The following is a 22,691-nucleotide window of genomic DNA, read 5'->3' on the forward strand; positions in this document are numbered from 1 at the left end:
AATTTCCGTAAAAAATTTGGAGAGGAACCTGAAAATCCGATGAAATTTACTCAACTTTAAAGGATCAAACAAAAGATGAGAAAATTGCGATTATCTTCTTCAGAACGCCAAGAACATGAATTCAAGAGGATCTGGAAGAAAAAGAGAGGAAACTGCGGATCTTCCTTTCTTCTGGAAACATAGTTGGGCGCGAATATCAATCTTCAAATTATTCGATTGACGATTGTTCGGACGATTCTGATTGACCGAATAATATCCGAATAATTTTTCCCCAATGGACCACTAGACAAGGTACGAATTTCAGCATTTTGATACATGTTTCTCAACCAAAATTTCACGTAGAACACGATACGCACAACGAAAATTACCAAAATCAACTCCTGACGAAGATATTTAATGATTCTTGATGCGTGAATTCAAACCACCCGCTCATGAAAACTCAATGCTCTACGTGATTCACATCGCGCGCTAAATGTTTATCATGACAGTCTCTGCGATGTAAACATCTCCAACTTCAATCTTGACACTTTGGCTCAGCTATAGCAAATTACCATAGTTTGAACAACACATGGTGGGAAATGAACATTGCTCGATTGAGAAGCTTGCTGAAACCGTTGTTGTGGGCGATTTGACTCACGTAGAGCTTTGAGTTTCTTGTGAGCGGGCAGTTCAAATTCCTCGTAATCAGTGCGAAATAAAAACGTTAATATCTTCGTTAGAAGTTGATTTCGGTAATTTTCGTAGTGTGAATCGTGTTCTACGTGAAATTCTGGTTAAGAAACATGTATCAGATTGCTTAAATTCGTACCTTGTCTAGTGGTCCATTCTGTCCGGAAATTAGAACATTTTCTACAAGGTAAACAGAGAATTTTCCTCCGGAAATCCGTATATTTATCTCTAGACATCAATGAAAACGTGAAATTGTAAAAAATTAAAAATTGTAGGTGCTGTGATCTAATAGGACTTCTTCTTTTGTTGCAGATCAAAACCGAGTGGCGAACAACCTGGGCCCGAATGTGATCACCAGCCCGCCGAAGCCGGAGGCGGGGCACGGGGGCTCCCTGAGGCGGAAGGGGGCGCAGAAGTCGTCTGCCGCCCCTACCCCCACCCCCGCCACCAACAACAACAACATCAACAACAACAATAACAACAGCACGTGCAAGAATAACACGAATGCAGCGACGCATCCGGCGGCCAAGGCGGTCGCGGCGCCTGCAAACGGGCTCGCCGCAACCAGTCGGGCTCAAGCCGAGCTGAGGCACGCGGCCAAAGCTGTTGAATCGCTCAGTGTCCTCCTACAGTATTTAACATCTGATGTGAGTATTTATTTTTCCTTTAATTCATTTATTTAAGTACACTGGAAAAAAAAATACATTTGATCTAGAGTCCAGACTCTTAAAAACATCGACAAGAGAAAATACTCTTGGTTCAATCGGATTTTTGCTTAAATCAAGAACCAAGGCTCTTAATTTGAGCGGATTTCCTTTCGATTTAAGCTAAAATCTGAGTGAATCACGAGTATTTTTTCTTGTCAATGTTTTCAAGAGTCTGGACTCTAGACCCAATGTCTTTTTTCCAGTGTACTAAAAAGTATGTATATCTGTCGAAGGCAATTAGTCAAATCAGGCATTTTATCTAATGCCATGGCCGATAGTCAAATTTTGACAGTTTACGGAATTCTTTAAATTAATGGCGAGGAGTTCACGGGTTTTCAATATTTTGGGAGGAGCAACTCTTCAAATCCGCGAACTCTCCTTGTTCCTTCCTTTTTACATGCCTTTGGTACATTTAAATGTTAAAATTTTAAGAATTCTGTGTTCTATGACGTGCTGAAAATTTCATGATAAATGTGCATTCAGATCTTAAAATCTTTTAAGATACTATTGTATGCTGCATATTTTTACAGAGAATTCTTTCTTACAGGAGCAACTAATTATTTTGTCTAAAATTAGGGTAAAAAATCAAAATTTCAATCTAAGTAAGAATATTTGACTATTTGCCTAGACATTTAACAAAATGCCTGATTTGACCATTTGCCTTCGACATATTGACGGTCAAACTGCAAAAATGCGTATCTTGGTTGAGGTGTTTCAAAATATCCGCTCCTATTTTGTTTTTTGAGAGGGGACCAACCCAACATCATGGCTCGAAATTTGTACAGAATATTCCTCACACGGAGAAGAAAAATGACCGAAATTTTCAAAAAATGACTCTCAGTAGTTTTTAGTTTTTTGTGGAAAATGAAGTAGGCATGACAGGGAGTCTGCAATGCCGCCAACCGAAATACGCATTTATGCAGTTTCCCCGTTGGTATGTAGTCATTGCCTCGCATTTCATGTATAGAAAGAAGTGGGTTTTACTGAAACGTAAATAAGAGAGTGACAAGTTCTCAAACAGTCTAACAGGGTTAACCTGGAGGAATCGCGGAATTCGCCCAATCCAAAAAGTTCGTGAATTTTGCTGTTTAAAATTCTCTCTTGTAGTCATTATATTTCATTTTTTCATTTTAGGAGACTTCAATTTTTCGTGAAATTTGTTTTAAAGATATGATGTCAATACAAAGCATTAAAAATCACGAGGAAGTACCATCATAATTTTCTATAGATTTAAAAAAAGAGCAAATTTCTCGTACCAGTGAGATCATCACAACTTACCTCTTTTACATACCTTCCGATCAAGGAATTTAAACGCATCAACATTAACGTTCTGAAGAATCTTATTTAATTAGGTACTTAGAAGATCAATGGCAAAACTAGAAAAACACGCTGTACTCGGATTTTTCCGTCACATTCTGACATTACGTGTGACTGTTCTGAATGATGATTATCACCGACCAATCTTCAGTTACTACTTCTCGTAGTTTCTCGCAATTTGTCCACGCTTTTGCGACAATGTTCACTTAAAATTTCATATGTATAAATATGGCGGAAAATTTACGTTCACTAAAAAATAAAAAATGTATAAAAGAGAATATTTTAAACTTGGTGAAGGTATATACGTGTTTCCGGGGTTTCATTCTGGACAGACAGCAACCAGACCATCTATTCTTCATGAACCATCTCGAAACATTCAGTGTTCCAATTGACTTTTTTTCATCTTCTCCTTTCTTGTAACCATGTGACAATAATGTTCAATTGGATAGTTATTTTAAAATTCTTTTTTCTTCTGTTTTTTCACAGTTGGATGCCTTTTCCACTCCTGCCCTGAAAAAAGAGCTCTCCAAGCTGAAAGAAGAATGGCTGAAAACCAAACTTGAATTAGGTATGTTATCGTATGCTATCGTCAAAAGAACAATGCACATTGTAGTCAAAAGACAAAATATGGTATAGCTTCAGGTAGTTTTTTCATTGTTTGGTGCTATGGCTGTCAGAGCCGGATCAAGGGGGTAACCACATGGGCCGCGGCCCATGGCGCCAAATCTAGGGGGCGGAAAATTTTGCAATTTTTTTAAACGTAGGCATAAAAAAAAAAATCTGATTTAGAAATAAAAAATTACAAACGAGAAAAGGCTACAAAATCTCTCATTTCCTGAGAGTATAGTAATTTCTAATTTTGTCGTCTTTCAGTGATACAAGAGACAGCACCTTCAATTAGTAGAGTTAAGAGAGAAACCAAACACACAATTTGGCCTGGACTTACAGAGAAATGATGACGAGGCCTTGAGATGAAAAGGAGAAGCCCTCGGCGCGGCAATCGGCATGTAACACATATTAGCGCCTACAAGACTGCATGAATACTTCACGCATTGCATCAAACACAGTGCGGTTATTGTGGTCAGCGTGAAACGGATAGCGCCTACAAGAATGCATGAATACTTTACGCATTGCGCCAAACACAGTGCGGTCGGCGCGGTGGCGGAAGTTAAAATCATTAAACAAAATTTTGTGTTTGTTCTTTCATAGTTTCTTCGTTCATTTCTTATGAATGGAAGGCCTTGTCCATTGGAGATAGGTTTACGAAACTTGGCTTTCGCGCTAAGTTCCGTGACCTTTTGCTAGTAGTGTTGGCAGGGCTTTCCCAAAAAATGTGTTCAACACGAGTAAACGCGTCTTGTGCACCCCTCCTTCGCTGGCACGTTCACTTGATGGTTTTTATTGATGTTTCAAAACGAATGAGAAGGGGGCAGCAAAATACAGGCGGCCCATGGGCGGCAAGTAGGAAAATCCGGCCCTGATTGCTGTTGTTGCTGTTAATTTTCCCAAGTTCTCATAATTGTCTAAATACAGCTCAGAGTAAAATAATTAAAACATCAATAAAAAAATTTTAAAATTCAGGGAGAACAGCTGAATGGTATATTTTTCTAACATCATCGAACCATTTGTAAATTCCAACCAGCCTAATGCAGATTTCTTCAAAAAATGTCAAAACCTCAATTTTTTTGTCCCTGTATTTTTTCTTTTTAAATTATCAATGTTTTTTTTTTCTTTTGCAGAAGAAACTCAGGTGAGCTATAGGCGGTTGCAAGATGATACTTCATCTCAACAATGTGAGAACGAAAGTGCAATCAAGAAATTGGCGGAGGAGAGTAAGGAAGAGTTGGAGCAGCTCCACATTGAACATGTCCAGCAATTAGAACAGCTGAAAAGTGAACACAGGGAAGAATTAGAAAGATGTAAGTTTGGACGAATTTCTCTCAAACATTATAATCATTTTATCCCGAATCTATCTGATTCCGAGAGATCATCTGTAACAGATTAAACTAGAAGAGGAAAAGGCAAGGACGACATTCTAGGAAGCATCCAAAAATCCTCTAAGATTAATCAAAACGGTTCAAATGAAAAACAAATTTCCAAATCTCGAGAAATGCAATCACTCTTTCTTATAAGCAATGTCAAATGGTACCAGTTGTCATGTCTTGCTGTATTGCTGAGAAAAAAAGGGAAGATAAGAGAAAAAACTCTTAAAAGTATAAAGCCAGCCTACAAAATCAATCAATGAGTAATAGACCATTCAAAGTTTTCTTACTCCAAATTGTTTTACTTGCCAAAATGTTTCTGTAAATTCAATTTGAGATACAAGGGGTTCAATTTGAAAAGAAGTAATTTTCAAAAAAGATGCAGGTTGGCACACAAGTGCAATCAAATTGTTTATCCTCTCATACAAAGGGTAGTTTCAAACAAGAATCAAACATTTATCACAGTTTTAAAATATGAAAGAAGGTGTCCTAAATGCAGGAGTTAAATTATGTGATGATGAACTGATGATGTTTGAAATATAAAAGAAGAAGAACGATTTATCTTTGAAGTCAGCTTTATTTAGGTATTTCAAGCAGGGTTCAATAATTCTCTTTGTAACCATGGCATATATTTTTTGTGTTGCAGTGTCCAAAACTCATGAAGAACAATTAAATGAATTAACAAGACGGCTCAATGAACAGGTAGGTGTTCCTCTCTGCGCAACATTGAGATATTTTCAAACTACTGGAGCACCAAAAAATATTTCATTTGGGTGTCTGGTAAAATGTCCCTGATCAGTTGAAACACTGGCTAGACATTAAGTACCGGGGTTGCCAGCAGTCAGGGAATTTTGCAAGGTGCATTTAGCAGAAGTGAGAGTAATTTAAAAGGAAAAAAGTCAAAGTGGAAGTTTGATTAGAATGTCAGGGAATTCGAAAATTTTGGAGTTAGGGAAAAGTCAGGGAATTTGATGATGAAGAAATTACGGCAACTCTGAATTACTCTTTGTGGGTCTAATATGTAATGATAGCAAATTTATCTCACCTCTTTCCAGATCAGAAGGATAATTCTAGGTGCTAAAAGTATATTTCAGATTTAAGATATTCGCACCTGCATTTTCTGTATAAATTCTTAACAATTTTGCGTTTTGAATGTATTATTGAGGAGCTCCTCAGAAAAAAGGCCCATTGCAAAAATCATGTTTTGAGAAAAATACATTTAAGTTTTATTCTTGGATGTATAAAATTTGATATAAGTGTCCAAGTTCTCCCAGATGGTGGTCCTCCCACCATCAGGAATTTGCATTGTAACTTATTATTTAAAATTTTTTTAATAAAGGTTGTTTTTTTTATTATTATGAAGTGTCCAAGTTCCAATGTAAGTTGTTGTCAGTGGCCAGAAAGTACCAATAAAAACTTGGAATGCATTTTCTTGTAACATAATATCTGCTACGGGCCCTTTTTCTGGAAAGCTCAATTTATGATATATCGCCCTTTGCTATACCCTCTGTTGCCCAATAGCAAATCTGGCTGTGAGAAGAAGCAAGATTTTCATACTGTTTCGCAGAGAACATGATTTTCACCCTCCACTCTTAATTTTTTCCTTTCATGTAGGTAGCAGTTCGAATGAACTTCCTGAAATTGTGTTCGTCTGCAGATGTTTTTTGTTGATATTGCGCTGTTTTTGACATTTGCTGATTGTACATAATTTTGCTTGTTGCAGTCAACTGAATTACGGACGCAGTTTACCATTGAAATAGACTGTCTTCACAAAAAGCACGCAGATGAGAAGGAAACAATCTCCCGGCAGGCAAAAGAAGAGTTCGATGCATACAAGTTGGAAAGCGAGGCTCGCCTGAAGAAAGTGACAGATGAAGCCAAAGAAAGAGAGAAGATATTAGGAGAGAGGTTGAATGAGATTGAACAACAACATGATGCTTTGCGAGAGCAGTCGCGGTCCATTGTTGATGGAATGCAGAACGACAGAGACTCAAAAGTTCAGGTTTGTGAAGCTCCGGAATTGACCATTAAATTTACCCTTATTTTGGATTTTAATGAGGGGAAAAGAGGAGACAGTTTATAAAGACCCTGGTCAAAAAAATGAGTCGAAAAACATGTTAATTTTGAAGAGAAAAATTTTTAAAAAAAACTGCTGAATTATATGAATCAGGATACTTTCTTGTTCTTCTTTGTGTAAAAAAAGTCACCTCACTTTTTTACAAGTTTTTTATTGTATTTTCTGAAAGAAATACACCATTGCATTTTATAATTTTTTTCAATAACTTTTAACAAAAATTGTATGCAGATTTTTAGTTTTTAATGTTGCATGTTTTCCATTGAATTACATCAATTCATTCAATTTTTAAAATTCAACAAGTTTTTAATGCTAATTTTTTAATACCTTTTTTTCTCATCTACACAAATTTCAGATTTCACAAATACTGACTGATAATCCGGTCTGTAATCAATACTCTTACTGAAAATTTATCTTTGTGGAAAATCTCCTTTTTTCCAGATCCAGATGAAAAGGTCAAAGCCTCAATGTTTCTGGCTAAAGCATCATCATCAGCTGAATATCTGTCTTGTCCATTATTCTCTTTTTTTCACGTTTATATTAATGGGTATACACTTTCTCATTTTCAGGTTACCAGCCAGTATTGTCGCAAGTTACAAGATGAAGTGGATTCCCTCAGGACTGTTCTAGATATCCGGCACGCAGAATTACAAGAGCTGCGCAAACAGAATGAATGCCTCCAAGCTGAAATCAGCGAAATGCCTTTGATCAGGCAAAAAATGGTGTCAGCCCAGGCCAGAGTGGAAGATCTGAGCGCCCAACTCCAGAGGAAGGCACTCTTCGAAAAGTATGTTCACATAATTTATTCATCTTTTATAAACGATTTTGATAAATTTAAATTCTTTCCAGCTTTTTTTTTTACTTACTTTATGTTCATTCAGTAGTGTACTTGACTCATAGTCTTTTGCAAAAGAGGATTCTCAGGCTATATCGACGGCTAAAGTGCAAAATCACGTATTCCATTGCAGTTTTTCAAAATTTCTGCTACTATTTTATTTTTTCGAAGAAACAACCCTAATTTTTAGCTTAAAATTTAAAAAAGAATATTCTGCTAACAGAGAAGAAACATCAAAGAAGTCTTCAAGAAATTTTGCTGACTAGTTTTCCAAAGATAAAGTGAAGTACGACCGAACGTCTATAGCGTCGCTAACAGAGATTCGTGGTTTTTTACTTTGACCATCGATATGGTAGCAGTGTTCATTTTATATCATTTGTCGTTATTTAAAGAAAAAAATTAAAACCGCTGCTCCTCACAATTGTAATGGAGGAAGTACCTATATTTGAATTTGAGTTCCTATGGTGGTAACCATATGATTCTTTTTTTAAGTATAGGAAACTCCCTTATGCCTCCCTCAATTAGACTGCATTTTGCAATTCGAAACTTGAAAGTCTGGCTCTGTTGGAAAAACACCTATGTGCATAGGGAAACTAATGGCACATACATTGTTTTTAAACTGGGCTAGAATCTATAGGTCCGAATTGCAAAATGTAGTCCAATTATTATTAGTATCATATAATTCATGCGAAGCTCTTAAAAAATGTAATTTTCAAAATTAATGTTAATTCTTCTCTCATGCATAGAGAGACAGAAGCTGTTGGATGAAAACATGCGTTTTCTATCCCTAAATTTTAATTTTGATAGAATTTTTGAGTGCAAAGTTCATCATCTCCTGCAAGGAGGAATTGTATTTCGCGTGTGATGTTTCAGCATCTCTATAGACATTTCATGATTTCGTGGGAGAACCATTTTATGAATTTGTTTGAGAATTTTCTTTTTCTCTCATAAGTGCTAAAGAAAATCACTGAAATTTCCAGGCAAATTCAGGTGCTACCTCTCTCATGAAAAAAATTAAATATCAGCATGAGATACTGAAACATTGCAATCAAGATTCATTTTTTGTGCAAGAGACAGCGAGTTATGTAAAAGTATGGATTTCCCGTGATAATTCACATCATTGAATTTTGATTAATATTGAGACTCCTCTCTGACGGAATTAAAGAATTAATAAGCAATTTATTGGTAAGTTCCTTCTCATTTTTTTAAATAATTCAAGTAAAATATTTAGTAGTACTTTTTCAGTACTTTCTAACAGTTGCAATTTTCTTTGTCCTTCAAGGCAATTAAGCGAGGAAAATAGAATGCTGAGTGATTCATTACACTGCGAGAGCGAAAAGAAACAGAAGCTGACTTACACTGTCGAGGAACTACAGTACAAATTGAAGAAGACCCAGGAGGTTGCTTCTCATCTGGCCAGTATTAAAGATTTATCAGGTAAGTCATGACGTTTTCTCAAAATGCCGTGGAAAAATTACAGCTATGATTAAGGAACTGTTTCAAATATATATATACAGTATTCTCTTGATATAACAACACTCATTATAACGAAAATCTCTCTTTTGCGAAGAAATCACCCGATCCTTCGCCGATTCGTTATAGCAAGAGAGTACTGTAGATGGAATTATTGGGGCTTATGGGGAGAGCAATGAGGGGGTAAAAAAAGTATTAAATTTTTAAAAGGCCTCCTACCCTTTTCTCCCGGAAAATGGCTTTCAGAGTTTCCAAATTTTTATCGGAATTGGTACGTTTTTATTAAAAATCTGGATACCACAGAAAGCATAAGCTGCAGGCAAAAAATTGCCAAGATTTACTAATTTTTGACAACTCAAACAACAAAATTTCAAACCAGATGTAATTTTCACTCGAAGCATGAAACAAAATTCCTCAAATTTTATTGAGCACCCTTTCCCTGACTGTGCAACTGAATAAAATCTTGTGATCAATTGCCACCTGGGATCCATCACCTTCATTAAAATATGGATTCAATTAGCCGCCCTTCTAAATGGTTTGAACGGGGAAAGGGAATTTAGTTCTGTGTATGTTTGAGTGCATTCCTTTCCATGATAGATATACATGAAGTGTTCCTCTTTTAAATTACAATTTTAATAGTTTTTTTGCTTCATTTTTCCAGGTTTTGTGGATGGTTCAGGCCTCCTCTCAGGCACTGCAGCTGCTTCATCCACACCTTTAGAACCAAAGTCTAACAAACTATGCCGCAATTTGAACCGGGAATACGAGTCAAAGGAGTTGAAAGGTCAACCCCAAGTAATCTCTGCAGTGAAAAAACCAAACACTGGCTCAAGTGATGAGCAGTCTGAACCAAAGTCACCAAAAGTCATTAGCGTTGTTAAGAAAAGCGACTCGGTTTCTTGGGTCCTTGAGATCGATGACCCGTCAGAAGATGTGATGTCCAGGTTAGCGCGGAAACAGAGTGGGCGTGGATTGTCGCAACCCAATTCTAGTGTCAGCTCTCCTGTTCGACAAGACCAGGTCAATCGCACCGAACCAAAGTCGCGCTTGCACTCTCAGTCTTCCATGAGCAAGAAAGATAAAAAACCAGCCTTGAGGCCTCGCTCCATTTCTTTCAATGGGGAGAAAGTGAGGTCAAATTCTCCGAGTCCTAAAGGAGTAGGCAGTTCTCACAATAATACAAATGCTTCAGAGGAACCAAATTACGACTCACAGTATGTAACTGCTTACAACTGGGATGAATTGCCTGGCAACGACTCGCCCATTTGGGTCAAAAATGTTTTTGCTAATGGAGATCATTTCCCAGAAAGTTGCAAATTTTTACCTCAGAAATGAGTGGTGTGTCATCACTGAAAATAATGGATCCTAATGAGGTTGTCAATTTTGACTCTGATTTTGAGTTCTTTGAGAAGTCAGAGCATTTTGATATTGTGGATGCTGAAAAATCTGAGATCCCAACCACGGGGGGTGAAGATTTTGCATCACCTAAGTTTTCAGCGTCAAGTTTCACCTCGGAAAGTTCCATCCATAGCAATTTAAGCGGAAGCCACTTTGATGGTGAGAATGGAGGCATCAGCTTGGAGCATGAGGAGTATCTTTTAATAAACTCGAATTGTAAAAATACAAATAAGATCACTTTAGTCAACAGGTTGTCGCCGGAGAAAAGAAAGGCAAACAGTAGCTATGGTGAAACCTCTGATGACGATATTAGTTCTTCCTCTAAGTATGACAATGAAACTGATGATGGGTCATCCGGTAGTGACTTTCTAGAGAAAGACGGCAGCTATAGTTCACAAGATGACTATCTCAGAGAGTTTTCGAGAAGTGACGAAGCTTCAGAAAAAGAAAATATTAGAAATGAAGAGACGGAATCACATGAAGTAAGTGAAGCGTCTGGCCAATCGATGGAGTTGAAAATCGAGAGCAGCGCAAGTGAGCCGGATTCAACGGCTTGTGAAGTTGTGAATTGTGATAATAAATCTCTAAGTGATTCTAAGAAGCAAAAATCCCTTGAGGATCTTGCAGCCAAGAGCAGTATTAGAGAAAAACGTTCCATCTCGTTCGACACAGGTAGGCAAACAAACGCCGGCGATTATCCAAGCTTCATTACGCTTGAGAAAATCTCCTTTATCAATAAGTCACTCGAGAGTAGTGGCATGAGTCATTCCAAAAGTTTCCCAGACTGTGATGAGCGGAAAAGCGCTCCATACACCAATGGGATCGAAAGTAGAGGCAACGTGAAGCTTCAGCACAACTCACGGACAAACATCGAGAATATCCCTCTGTCAGTTGACAGTTGAACCAAGTAAGTTTCAACTCACTCGTGTGCCAACCTCTCTGAAATTGTGCATAAATAGCACTGAGGAGATTTCATTCATTTCAAATAATTTATTTCGCCAATCCACAATTCAATTATAATTTTCTCGAGAGTACCACTTATGCCTCTCATTTACTTTATTGTGAATTAACTTAAAAATGTCCTCTCGAGATTCATGCTGATAGTTATGTTGTAAATTTCTTTATACCCGGGTAACTTTAAGTCCAAATCAAAATTTATCCTTCATTGTAAATAGCGGTAACCATCAGTTTTAAACAAAGACATATGAAGAGTTGTACAAATTTTATGTTGTGGGATTTGGGGGTTTTATTTTAGTATCTTGCTGACTATGCAGCAGGCTTATTGTTATTGTCTTTGTTTGACGTTTGTATAAATGTGTCCAAGTGTATTATTTTTAGAACACTGTAGGTATTTCAAAATTCTCTAAGAGCAAGCTCAGTTACAAAATCAGTTCAACTCTCTCGCTTTATCCTTAATGTATTTATAACTGATACTGATTTCAAGTTCTTTTCAAAGTATCCTAAGTAAATAAGAGCAGAGCTCTCGAAAGATAAAGGCAATTTTTTTTTATAAAGTGAGAGAGTCATTTTATCAGTCAAATAGTTTGAAACCTGTTCGCAATACTGTTTTTTTTACCTTTCTGACCCTGCTGTCCATCATGGACTCCTCTTTTAATCATAAGTTTTAACATTTTTACCATGATCAAGCACAATTTTTCAACTTAATTTTGTTGCTTTATCTGTCCGCTCCACTACAAAATCCAGATGATTTATCGAACAAGCTTCTCAGATTGCTTAGCACCTGGTGATTTTTGTCGCTTGGTAATAACATCTTAGATAGTAATTTTCAACGCCCTATTCTTTGACTCTTGATATCATCTTATGAACTTCTACACTTTTGGCGCAAATTCTAATTCCGCTTTTCCTGAAACCACAGAATAGTCAAGATAAAATGGACCTCAAGACAAGGTATGAATTGAAGCACCATGTTCCATGTTCTCTCTTCAAATTCTACAAGAAAAAGGAATCATGGGACGAGAAGTTTGAAAATCAACTTCTGAAAAAAGATACAAGTGTTCACAATTATCACTGGATAAATGATAGAAATACAAAATGATGTCATTCGTATAATCTTTCTTCCATCCGATCTATTTTTAAATATCTTGTTCTGTAGTTGATTTCCAAACTCCCTGCTGTGTGAATTGCTTGTAGGATTTTGAAGAGAAAACATGTGACTTTTTTTAGTGCGGACCTTCCCCAGTGGTCCATTGCATTTTTTTTGCATCGACTTTATCTATAACTGTATGATAATGCCATCGATTCTGTACGCCATTGACTAGAAGATATGCCCTAACCTTCTGCAATATGACATTTAGAAGTAATATTGCTGAGTAAGCAAAGTACTGCTCAGAGTCAATAAGAATGGTGAGATGCAAGAACAAAGCAACACGAGGGATTGAATTTTCCTTGAAAATCTGTCTGAAGTATCTTCTCGAGTCAAATTAAATAACTGTTCTATTAAGTACTTATATTTTTGTACATTTTTATAACTCTAAAGTAAAGTATATTGTTGCATTTTTCAGTCCAAATTTTTTGTTGAAAACTTTCTAGTCCCTCTTACTTTAGTTACATCTTGTAGCGGTAATTCGAAATAATCATAAGCTTCCCTGCATTTGACTTCTCTTATTGGTTCCTTTAGAAAATTTCAATCGAGCAGGTCTCGAAATTCGTATTCTATAGACTTGAGCTTTGTCTCTCGATTCCTGATAAGCACAGTCACTCCCCAGCATTTCTTTGCCACCAAATTAGCGCATTTTTGCTTTTCAGATTGATAGCTCTTGCATTTTAGGATTTGCATTGGGTCTTGACTGTGTGTAGTCCGTTGATTGCCAATTTGAAAAGGGAGGAAAATCTAACTGTGTCCTTGTAAACTTTTCAATTTTTCTGGGATTGGATCATGGGTCTTAATTTTACATTCTGACTCAGGTTCAGTCGGTCATTTTTTAAACACACAATGATTATAATATTCAGCAAAATCAAGTGAAGTATTAAACTAAGAATGAATTATTGTACCTAGCTTTGAAAAAGTGATTTCTTGATTATTACATTTTATTTGTACACTTCTGGACCATATTTTCAACTTCTTAATCAATAAGTATTTTTGTCAAGTTAGCAGTCGTAATGTCCTTGTTATTTTCATGTTCGAACATTCAGTTCAGCAATTTGAATGTTTAAGCTGTTTATTTATAGATAACTATGTATTAGAGTAGTTGCACTGTTCTCATCTTTGTTTGATATAATTTTATTTCGTCAAATAAACTTTCCGAAAACTTCTCAACTTTTGTAATACTTTCTTGTAATAACCCTCTATCACCAAAAACTTTTGATGGCAGCTTCTGCGGCTAAAATATTCCCTTAACCTCAGCTCTCAACTGAATTGTTTGTTTTGAATACCGCCCAAATCTATTGTGACGTTTTAGTTTTTATTTTTAAATATTAATTCGTTCAACGAATATAGGTCACTGTGCTTGATAGAAATGTACTACCAGGGGTGCAGAAAGTTCTCGATTGGCCGATTGCAGAGCAAACGTGAAGGCTCCTGAAAAGGGGTTAAAAATTTGAAGGCACCTGAAAAAACCGGGAAAAACTGTGGAGGCACCTTAAAAAAACGGGTAGAAATGTGAGGGCAGAAGGCTTGAACTAGCCAAACGCATAGCGTTTTGTGAGGGAAACTAAGTAACGTGCTCTTTTAGGCGAAAAAAATAGTTAAGCGCACTCTTTTATGTGAAGGAGACAATGAAGCGCAAGTCTTATGCGGACAGCGAGTGGAGGCAACCTAAAAAATGTGAAGCAGCGAAGAACCTTCTGCACCCCTGCCTACTATCATCCCACATTCTACTCTTAAAAGAAAATATTGAAAGAAACTTAAGTAAATATCTTTGTTAGAAACAGATTCCACTGCGCCAACACGAGTCAAAGATCCTGACAAAAAATTGAAGAGAAAATGCACTGTGAAAATATCAGTGATCATCAATTTTTTTGTAAGGATCTTTGGAAACTTAAGGCTTACTGTACTTTTGTATTGGGGAAAGGAGAAGTAATGGGCGTACGTACATGGTTTTTTACAGAATTTTACTGAAAATCAACACAGATATTTAAAAATAGAAACCTAATATCACAGGATCAGATAGCTTGAAAACATGAAACATTTTATTTGCTTAGAAAAGTTCAACATTTAGGTACAAAAAAGATACACAATAAATAATTAAGATAGTAATATGTTAGATTTTGTTCTAGAGCCTACTTGCCACAATTTCAAAGAATTTTCCGGCGCTTGAGAGGGTAAGGAAACAGGATCCTCTTCATCATCTAATAAAGGCAGCAAATTCTTCTCTACATGATGTTGCCCTGAGGATGTTGCAAGTAGACTTCGATGACGATTTAAACTAAAAAATAGAAAAACAAACGAAGTTAAGAACATGAAACACCTCATTCAGGTACAATAGTTAGATACATCAAGAAGAATGGAAGAAAAATTGAGACAGTGATAAACTGATAAACTGCATTCCTGTTATTAATCCTAATAAAGAGCCAACATTTCAAAAACAAAACGTTGAGGAGATGATTTTAAAAGGACAATAAGTATATTGAGTACGTTAAAAAGGAAAAATGGCCGTGACTAAAAATTTTCTCACCTCAGTCCATTTGCGCAGTCATTATGAGCTTGAAATTTAGATGCACATCGGATGATACTAATACCATTGACTTCCTCTGGAGGTTGAGTTGTATCCCATACTTTCACAGTCCCACAGGTTGTGCCTATAGATATCAAACCAGTAATAATTAAATTCAAAACATAATGCTTACCAACGGGTAAAACTAGAGAAACATGTACCTAAGTTTGCAACTTTGGAAATTTCCTGTTACATCACACTTTTTTGAAGTAACTAAACATTATCGGATAAAATTAGAGGTAATTTTTCTACGTCCTTATAGTACGTTCTGAACATTTCATAAGCAAAATCATATAATAATCTATTAGAAAAATAAATTATCAGCACCAATTATAGAAATAATTACTGACTTATGCTGAGGAAGCATAACATGGCTGGACAAGAGTATCTTTGGCGAATTATATTAAAAACTTCAGTACTATTTCAAACATTTTTGGACAACTGATTGAGGGTCAGGTCTCTCGTACCTCGTACCTCTCTCGTACCAAGCAGTTTTCTTGTGGGGGAAATTTTTAAAGAAAAACTTTATTCCGCTTACTATTTGCTTAAAATGATCAAAATACTTTTTTTTCAACTTGAGAGCAATTTGTGATTTTCGAAGACTTTGTATTGATATTCATAACAAAGTGACAAAAGTTTAGGAAGAAAAAAAGTCACTGCTAATTTTCTACTAAAGGAAGAATATAACAATGGAAACTGGGATAATACCTGAAATAACATATTTTCCATCAGGAGAGAGGTCAAAATAAATTCTTTGATTAGTTTCTACAGTTCTTATCAATGAAAATAGGATTGAGCCAGGATTACGAAGATCCCAACACAATATCTCATGATCTTTCCTTGCACCAGAATACAGCTTAGTGCCGTCCGGTGAGAACATGATATGGGTCAATCCGCCTCGGTGACCATTTAGGGTGCACATCAATGAGTTGTCATCAAGTGAGAACAGTCCTGAAATTCAAGCATAAAAAAACAAAAATTTAGCCGAATTTTACCTTGACTTTTCATTAATTTGATATCACAAAAGGATGTTTTTGCCCCCTACTGGGGTAGAGCTGTTTCAATCACACTACAGAGTGTGGTGAAAATTCAATCATGGAGTGATTACAAGACAGGGTGATCTCATCCCTTCAATAATCTCATCCCTTTCTCAATCCCTTCTTCTTCCTTTCATTCCACATCAATATGTGGAATGTATCAGGTGGAGCTATTTACTGCAAATTGGATCATTCAAAGTGCCAAAGCTGCGACTGAGGACTTTAAGTCTGTGCCAGTATAACGTTAAAACTCAAAAAACTGCAGACAATTCAACTGGAAGATTCTGCTTAGGTATGTTTTGGCGCAAAATTTAAAACTATAACAAGGAAGGTGAGCTATTTTATCTTGATGAGAAATCCTTTTCAGCAAGGAAAGAGCCTCAATTCTGATGCCTCCATACTTTAAGGATTCTGATTAAAATTAATTAATTAATTATTTATTTATAAAGTAATTTAATGTGGCTCAAGTTAATCTCTCAGTTCCTTAATCAAATCTAACAAATTTTGAAAGGATTATGAAAGCGAATACCTAGTGCCGTACCTAGGGCTTTGCTGTAAGTACCAGCTGCCATTATTTGATGAGCTACCGGACTAAATGCTATGCATGAGATGATTCCTTTCATGTCCTTCATTTTGAGTGAAAAATAATCGCGTCCAGGGATTGCAGTGTCAAATACCGCTATCATATTTTTCAACCCACAGAATAGCTGATCTCCAGCTGGAGAAAAATTCAGGCTGACTGCACTTGTGACCTCATCTGCACTGAAATAATTGTGAATGAAAGATTAAATGGACGTATTTCTATCAAACGGAACTAGGCGCCAATTTGAGTTCCTTTTGAGGAATTTAGAATCCCGGATAGCGCGTTCTGTCAAACGGACCTAAGCGCCATGGAAAAGCATTGCGAGTATAGGACGGAATAAGCCGGACGCTCGATTCTGCCGCCAATCCAAGCCCCCTTCTACCTTCCTCACCCTATGGCGCTTAGGTCCGTTTGATAGAAATACGTCCAAATATAAGTTAGAATAAAATTGACACAATACTGCATCTGAATTGTTAAATTCCTGTTGAATGACCTTGATTAATGCATGGCATTGCTAGGATTGGAATTTATCAATCAAAGTTACTCAATAACAGTTCAACAATAAATTTGCTGGAGCATAAAAACACAAAACTATTGATATAAAATGAGGGAGCTTTTTCGCACAAGCTGTCACATAATGAACCACTAGACAAGGTACGAATTTAAGCATTCTGATACATGTTTCTTAACCAGAATTTCACGTAGAACACGGCTCGCGCAACGAAAATTACTGAAACCAACTCCTAACGGAGATATTAACATTTTTATTTCACATTGGTTACGAGGAATTTGAACTGCCCGCTCACAAGAAACTCAAAGCTCTACATGAGTCAAATCGCGCACTACAACGGTTTCAGCAAGCTTCTCAATCGAGCAATGTTCATTTCCCACCATGCGTTTTTCAAACTATAAGTAATTTGCTATAACTGGGCCAAAGCGTCAAGCTTGAGGTTGCCAGATTTTTATATCGCAGAGACATTCATGATAACGTTTAGCGCGCAATGTGAATCACGTAGAGCATTGAGTTTTAATGAGCGCTAGATTTCAATTCACGCACCAAGAATCATTAAAAATCTTCAGAAGGAGTTGATTTTGGTAATTTTTGTTGTGCGCATCCTGTATTAAGTGAAATTTTGGTGAAGAAACATGCATCAGAATGCTGACATTCGTACCGTGTCTAGTGGTCCATTAAAAATTTAAAAAATTAACCCACTTGCGACAAAGTTCTTTGGTATCGGCAGACGTGTTCTGAGCCGCACCAATGATGAGCTGTAGCTTGAAATGCGCCTGCCGAACCCAAAGAATTTTATCACAAGAGAGTTAATTTTTTTTAAATTTTTAAGTGCAAAACTATTCATTGATTTATGTTAGAGGCCTAAATAGTTTTTGTTACCACAGGGTATTTGTCTGCTACGTTATAGGCTCCTGTAGATACTGTAAGTTTCAGGAACGGGTCGACAAATTCTTTGTTTGAGGCAACGCGGACAATATTGATGTATGGATTTCCAAATTTTACCATTGAAACAAGTTGACAAGGGTTGATTAAATTTTAAGTTACAAGTGACAAAAACACTTACTTGTCGTAAATCCTGTATGTAGCTCTCAATTCACTGCTATAAGCATCCCACAGATGAATTGGTGATTTTGCGCTTGTGCTTGCCAGACTGAAACAATGCATTTAATCAAACAATATTTATATCTGAGTATTAAACTTTTCCTACCAAACACCAATGCTTAATCCCTATAGATAGAGTGTATTGTCTTTAGGATTAAACGACTAAACCCATAAATAGCTGATAAACTCCATCCCTTGTCAGCTGTTTTCTTTCTCTTTCCCTTTCCTTCCATTTTCAGTCGTATCTCTTCACCCTTATTAGGTATCAAGGATCAGAAGAGCTCAGCATCAAGAAACCTTCTTAGCAACCTAAGTTTAAGTTCAATTTTCATTTTCTTTATTTTTGTTTTCTGTCGTAAAATTTATTTGCTTTATGCTCAATGGCAGGACTAGATGTCTTGTTATTTCTTTTTTGTACACAAAGTGTGCTTTTCCCCTAATTGAACGCACTAAAAATTAAATCATATACATGTCTATGTACTATTAGCTTAGAATTTGAAAAGGGTAGCACCTGAGTTTCATGGGGGTATCTCACTGCATTCCGGAAAAAACATATACATACAGCATATCGACGGTGCAAGTCGGCAATCACATAACTCGGTTTGCGACGTCGCAGACTTCCTGTCATACTTTATTTTTTTAACAGAAAACTACTCAACGGCAATTCCTTAAAACTGCCGTGATTTTTCCTCTCAATGCGAAGAAAATTCTGCAAAAACTTCAAGAAATAATGTCAATTTGTTCTCTTTTAAAAAAATGACGTAGAGGCGGAGATTTTCAGACACCGCAAACGAGTTATGTGATTGCCGACTTTCACCGTCGATATGCTTGCTAAATGATGAGTTTGCTTAGAAGTTTAGTTGACACTGTGTCATACAAGGATATGAAATGCACATTCCAGGCTGCAGCCCGGCGTATAAGGCTGCCATTCAGCCTGACATTCTTAGTCAAATTTACTATTAAGTATTTTTTCTCAATTTTTTTGTTACTTTCATACATTTTGCTTTGTCAATTTGAATTTTTTAAAAAAAAAAAAACACCAAAATTTTTTAGAGGCAATGCTATTTAGCTTAAACGGTTCATTTGAGGGTTGATCAATGAAATTTTCTGATTAGAAATCACGTCGAAGGCTAACTTTCAATGAAGAAACAAAAGAAAAAATGCCTCAATTCAGACCCTGTTCACCATCCAATGATCAATTACCAAGGGGCCGTCTATGAATTGCATGATTTGAAAAATTTGCAATTTTTAGACACCTCTATACCCTTCCTGCTACAATTTTGCTGTTTTGGGGATGAAGAGTAACACTATTGAAAAAAAACTGTCAATCCCCTGGTACATTGCATCATTCCTTCATCTGCTGTACATGGGGGCGTAACTGCATTGCACAGTTTCAAAATGTCCACGACCCTTATATTCATCACTGATAAAATTTTCCAATTTCTCAGAATATTACTACAAATTATGTTTGAATCGATAAGAAAACTCCTCAAAGTTTCAAAACCCAAAGATGCTATGATGCTTTATTTTAGAGATGATGTATTCACGGAGATTTTGAAACATTCGGATGTAGGTAGATCTATCTATCTATCTATCTATCTATCTATCTGTTCACAAGGCTTTTGAAACATCCTGATGTAGATACATCCTGATGTAGATACATCCCTATGCATGGCAGCCGAAAATTTACGAACAGCTCTTACAGGATGATAGAAAGTCTAGAATATTACCAACAAGTTAGAGGTTCCCAAGACGACATAAGAGGATACCAGCAGAAGTCATAAATTAAGCCACCTTCTTGCATCCTAAGAACAGACTGCAGAGGTTTCAAATCTTGCACAACAGTGTTACTGGAGTATAACTCATTAGGTAGGTTGAAAAGACGCAGAGTGTTGTCTTGGCTGTTTGTTAAGATACAAGTTCCATCGGGTGACCTGGAAGAGATTTTACACAACATGAAGAAACCAATTTTTTAATGGAAGGGGAAAAATAAGTCGGCTACAAAAGCAGATTTTTTGGAAAATAATAAATTCTGATCTCCATTCGAAATTTGAGCGCTAGGTGGGTACACTTTGTTTTACTTTCATATCAATGGCCAAAGAACAAAACCACATACCTGTTTATGATAGGTACTGCAGACTTTTTGTCATACTCCATTTTTTTAGACTAGAGAAATGTAATTTCTTGAAAACTACCTTGATTTTTTCTCCCCCATTACCTGGATATTCGGCACTTTCAAGCTGTAAAGTTGGCTTCTTGCTCTTAGAAAGAATAAAATGTGGTAAAATCAGCAGAAATTATTCCGATTTTTAATGAGAATTTTAGCGGCAGGACAATATTGAATAATTTACGCTTCGATCAGCAATGTGACACTCAATAGACAGCTTAAAGAATCAGTCCGTTTTTGCTGCAAGACTGCTCAAAAGGAGAGGCTCAGAAGGGGCCATCTCTTATTTTAATGCAGTACGAGTTACCGCAAACCGCAGTGGACGGTTCGATGAGAGCAGATGAAAGTGATTGGAGAGGAAATATACAAACCATTTGCAGCCTCGAAGTAGATTCTTCCCTGATGAATCACTGAATTCGTTAGTTGAAACTAACTCCTGGATATTATTAAAGTCATAGATAACATGAGAATTTTCATGACTGTTCACTTGCAATTCTTCTGAAACATTTTTGATACTGGAGTTTTCGTCATTTCCATTGTCAATGAGAGGAGATTTAGTTGAGATATTGACATCATCCATTGCATTCGACAGCTTTCCATTAGTCTCCAAGCCATTGTGTTCAGACTGATGAATATTGTTTTCCAATATACCATTGTCTTCTGTTTCAAGAGACATCTCGTGTATTTTGAAATCCTACAAAGATGTCATGAAGATTTTATGAGATTTGCCCAGAGATTAAACTGATGGCAATACTTGCTTTAAGCCCTGTAAACAATTGAATGAAACATTTTAATTATATTGATTGCACTTAAAAGGTGACCTTGTGATTTTACAAATACATATAGAGGTTTCTGCATCTTGGAGCCCTAAAATTTCAATTGGAGAGAAAATTGTGGAGGAGAGAACTGAGAACCGAGAAAATCATATCAGATGTTCAGATACCCCTTAAGAACTGCAAGAATGAGACCTTTAGAGCTGAGGTTTTAACTGGACTTAAAACTTTTTCGCCAAACAGTGCGCCTCTTTTGCATCAATGCTTTCACATGCTATGTTTATTCTTGTGAACTGACAAGTGTTTGTTACAATTATTGCTCACTCTTAGCCTTGTTTTCAACGGATGTGTCAACTAGCTTTTAATGCAATGCTGAGTTAGGCAATTAAAAACATGATTGTAAGAGTTAAAATTTTTCAATTTTGGCATTGACATTGCATGATAAACTCAGCGGCATCAAATGGCAAGCTGTATTGCATAAAAACCAAAGACCTTCGATACAGCAACATTGCAACAAATTTGAACTAATGTGTCCATTGAAAACCAGGCTTCATGAGCGAATAATCTAGGCAATGAATGTCTTTCACTCTTGAGTGCAACAATGCAACCCTAAGCTCCCCTTAGTACTGTATTGTCGCTCGGAGGGTATGAATTCGATCGACATGAATTGATTGAAAAATGAAAACGTGAATCGATCGACATGAATCGATCGACATGAATCGATCGACACCGATTCGATCGACATGAATCGATCGACATGAATCGATCGACATGATTCGATCGACACCGATTCGATCGACTCACAGGTTTGTCGGTCGATTCACGGGTTTGTCGACCGATTGACGGGTTTGTCGATTGACTCATGGGTTTGTCGATCGACTCATGGGTTTGTCGATTGACTCACAGGTTTGTCGATCAATTCACGGGTTTGTCGATTGATTCTTGGTTGTCCATCGAATCGGTGTCGATCGATTCACGTTTTCATTTTTCGATCAATTAATGTCGATCGAATCGACACCGGTTTTTTAACAATTTGTCGATCGATTCACGTTTTCATTTTTTGATCGATTCATGTCGATCAAATCGACACCTTCCTTGTCGCTCTACCTACCTCACAAGATACAACTCACATGATACTTTGTCATTCGACGAAAAGTATGAACATTGAATGAATTAAGAGGTTTAAAAGCAGAGTTACTCACCCTACAGACAGAAAAATGACTGAAACTTCTTAATTAAAAACTTTTTTTGACGTTCTCGAACCAGAACCAAAATCCCATGCTGCCGGTAAACAAAAACAATCTCCTGCCTGGTGGTGGGGAGAACGGAGTTGCCAGATTTATTTTTTATTTTTTATTGAAGATCAGCTCTGTATAGAGTCCCTTTAT

At 36.6% G+C, this 22,691-nt stretch overlaps 2 protein-coding genes across 3 annotated transcripts in view; one reads left to right on the plus strand and one right to left on the minus strand.

Annotated features, from left to right (window-relative positions):
* LOC109043420 (uncharacterized) overlaps positions 1–13,732 on the plus strand; it is a 295,984-nt gene extending 282,252 nt beyond the window's left edge. For both annotated transcript variants that reach the window (XM_072303015.1, XM_072303014.1), the window contains exons 6-13: positions 982–1,316; positions 3,180–3,261; positions 4,433–4,612; positions 5,322–5,377; positions 6,399–6,677; positions 7,319–7,536; positions 8,867–9,021; positions 9,719–13,732. In XM_072303015.1, coding sequence (XP_072159116.1) covers positions 982–1,316; positions 3,180–3,261; positions 4,433–4,612; positions 5,322–5,377; positions 6,399–6,677; positions 7,319–7,536; positions 8,867–9,021; positions 9,719–10,392 — 1,979 coding nt within the window. In that variant the 3' untranslated portion in view covers positions 10,393–13,732. The remainder of the gene's footprint in view (positions 1–981; positions 1,317–3,179; positions 3,262–4,432; positions 4,613–5,321; positions 5,378–6,398; positions 6,678–7,318; positions 7,537–8,866; positions 9,022–9,718) is intronic.
* A 777-nt stretch (positions 13,733–14,509) lies between these two features.
* On the minus strand, positions 14,510–22,630 carry WDR79 (Telomerase Cajal body protein 1 homolog). The gene is made up of 8 exons (XM_019060709.2): positions 22,506–22,630; positions 20,902–21,296; positions 20,094–20,297; positions 18,326–18,412; positions 16,707–16,927; positions 15,837–16,079; positions 15,090–15,213; positions 14,510–14,840 (listed from the first exon to the last, which is right to left on the minus strand). The coding sequence occupies exons 2-8, from the start codon at positions 21,204–21,206 to the stop codon at positions 14,660–14,662; spliced, it is 1,365 nt and encodes a 454-aa protein (XP_018916254.2). The 5' UTR covers positions 21,207–21,296; positions 22,506–22,630; the 3' UTR covers positions 14,510–14,659.
* Positions 22,631–22,691: the final 61 nt, after the last annotated feature.

This window comes from Bemisia tabaci, chromosome 7, assembly GCF_918797505.1.
Source record: "Bemisia tabaci chromosome 7, PGI_BMITA_v3".
In the NCBI taxonomy this organism is placed as follows: Eukaryota; Metazoa; Arthropoda; class Insecta; order Hemiptera; family Aleyrodidae; genus Bemisia; species Bemisia tabaci.

What these genes read in the sequence shown, in the direction of transcription:
- WDR79 (XM_019060709.2), bottom strand. Translation starts at nt 21,206, where the DNA reads ATGTCTCTTGAAACAGAAGACAATGGTATATTGGAAAACAATATTCAT. An exon ending in TACTTACAGCAAAGCCCTAG is followed by an intron (nt 16,080 to 16,706) that starts GTACGGCACTAG and finishes CTTGAATTTCAG; the next exon opens with GACTGTTCTCACTTGATGAC. An exon ending in GACTGCGCAAATGGACTGAG is followed by an intron (nt 14,841 to 15,089) that starts GTGAGAAAATTT and finishes TCTATTTTTTAG; the next exon opens with TTTAAATCGTCATCGAAGTC.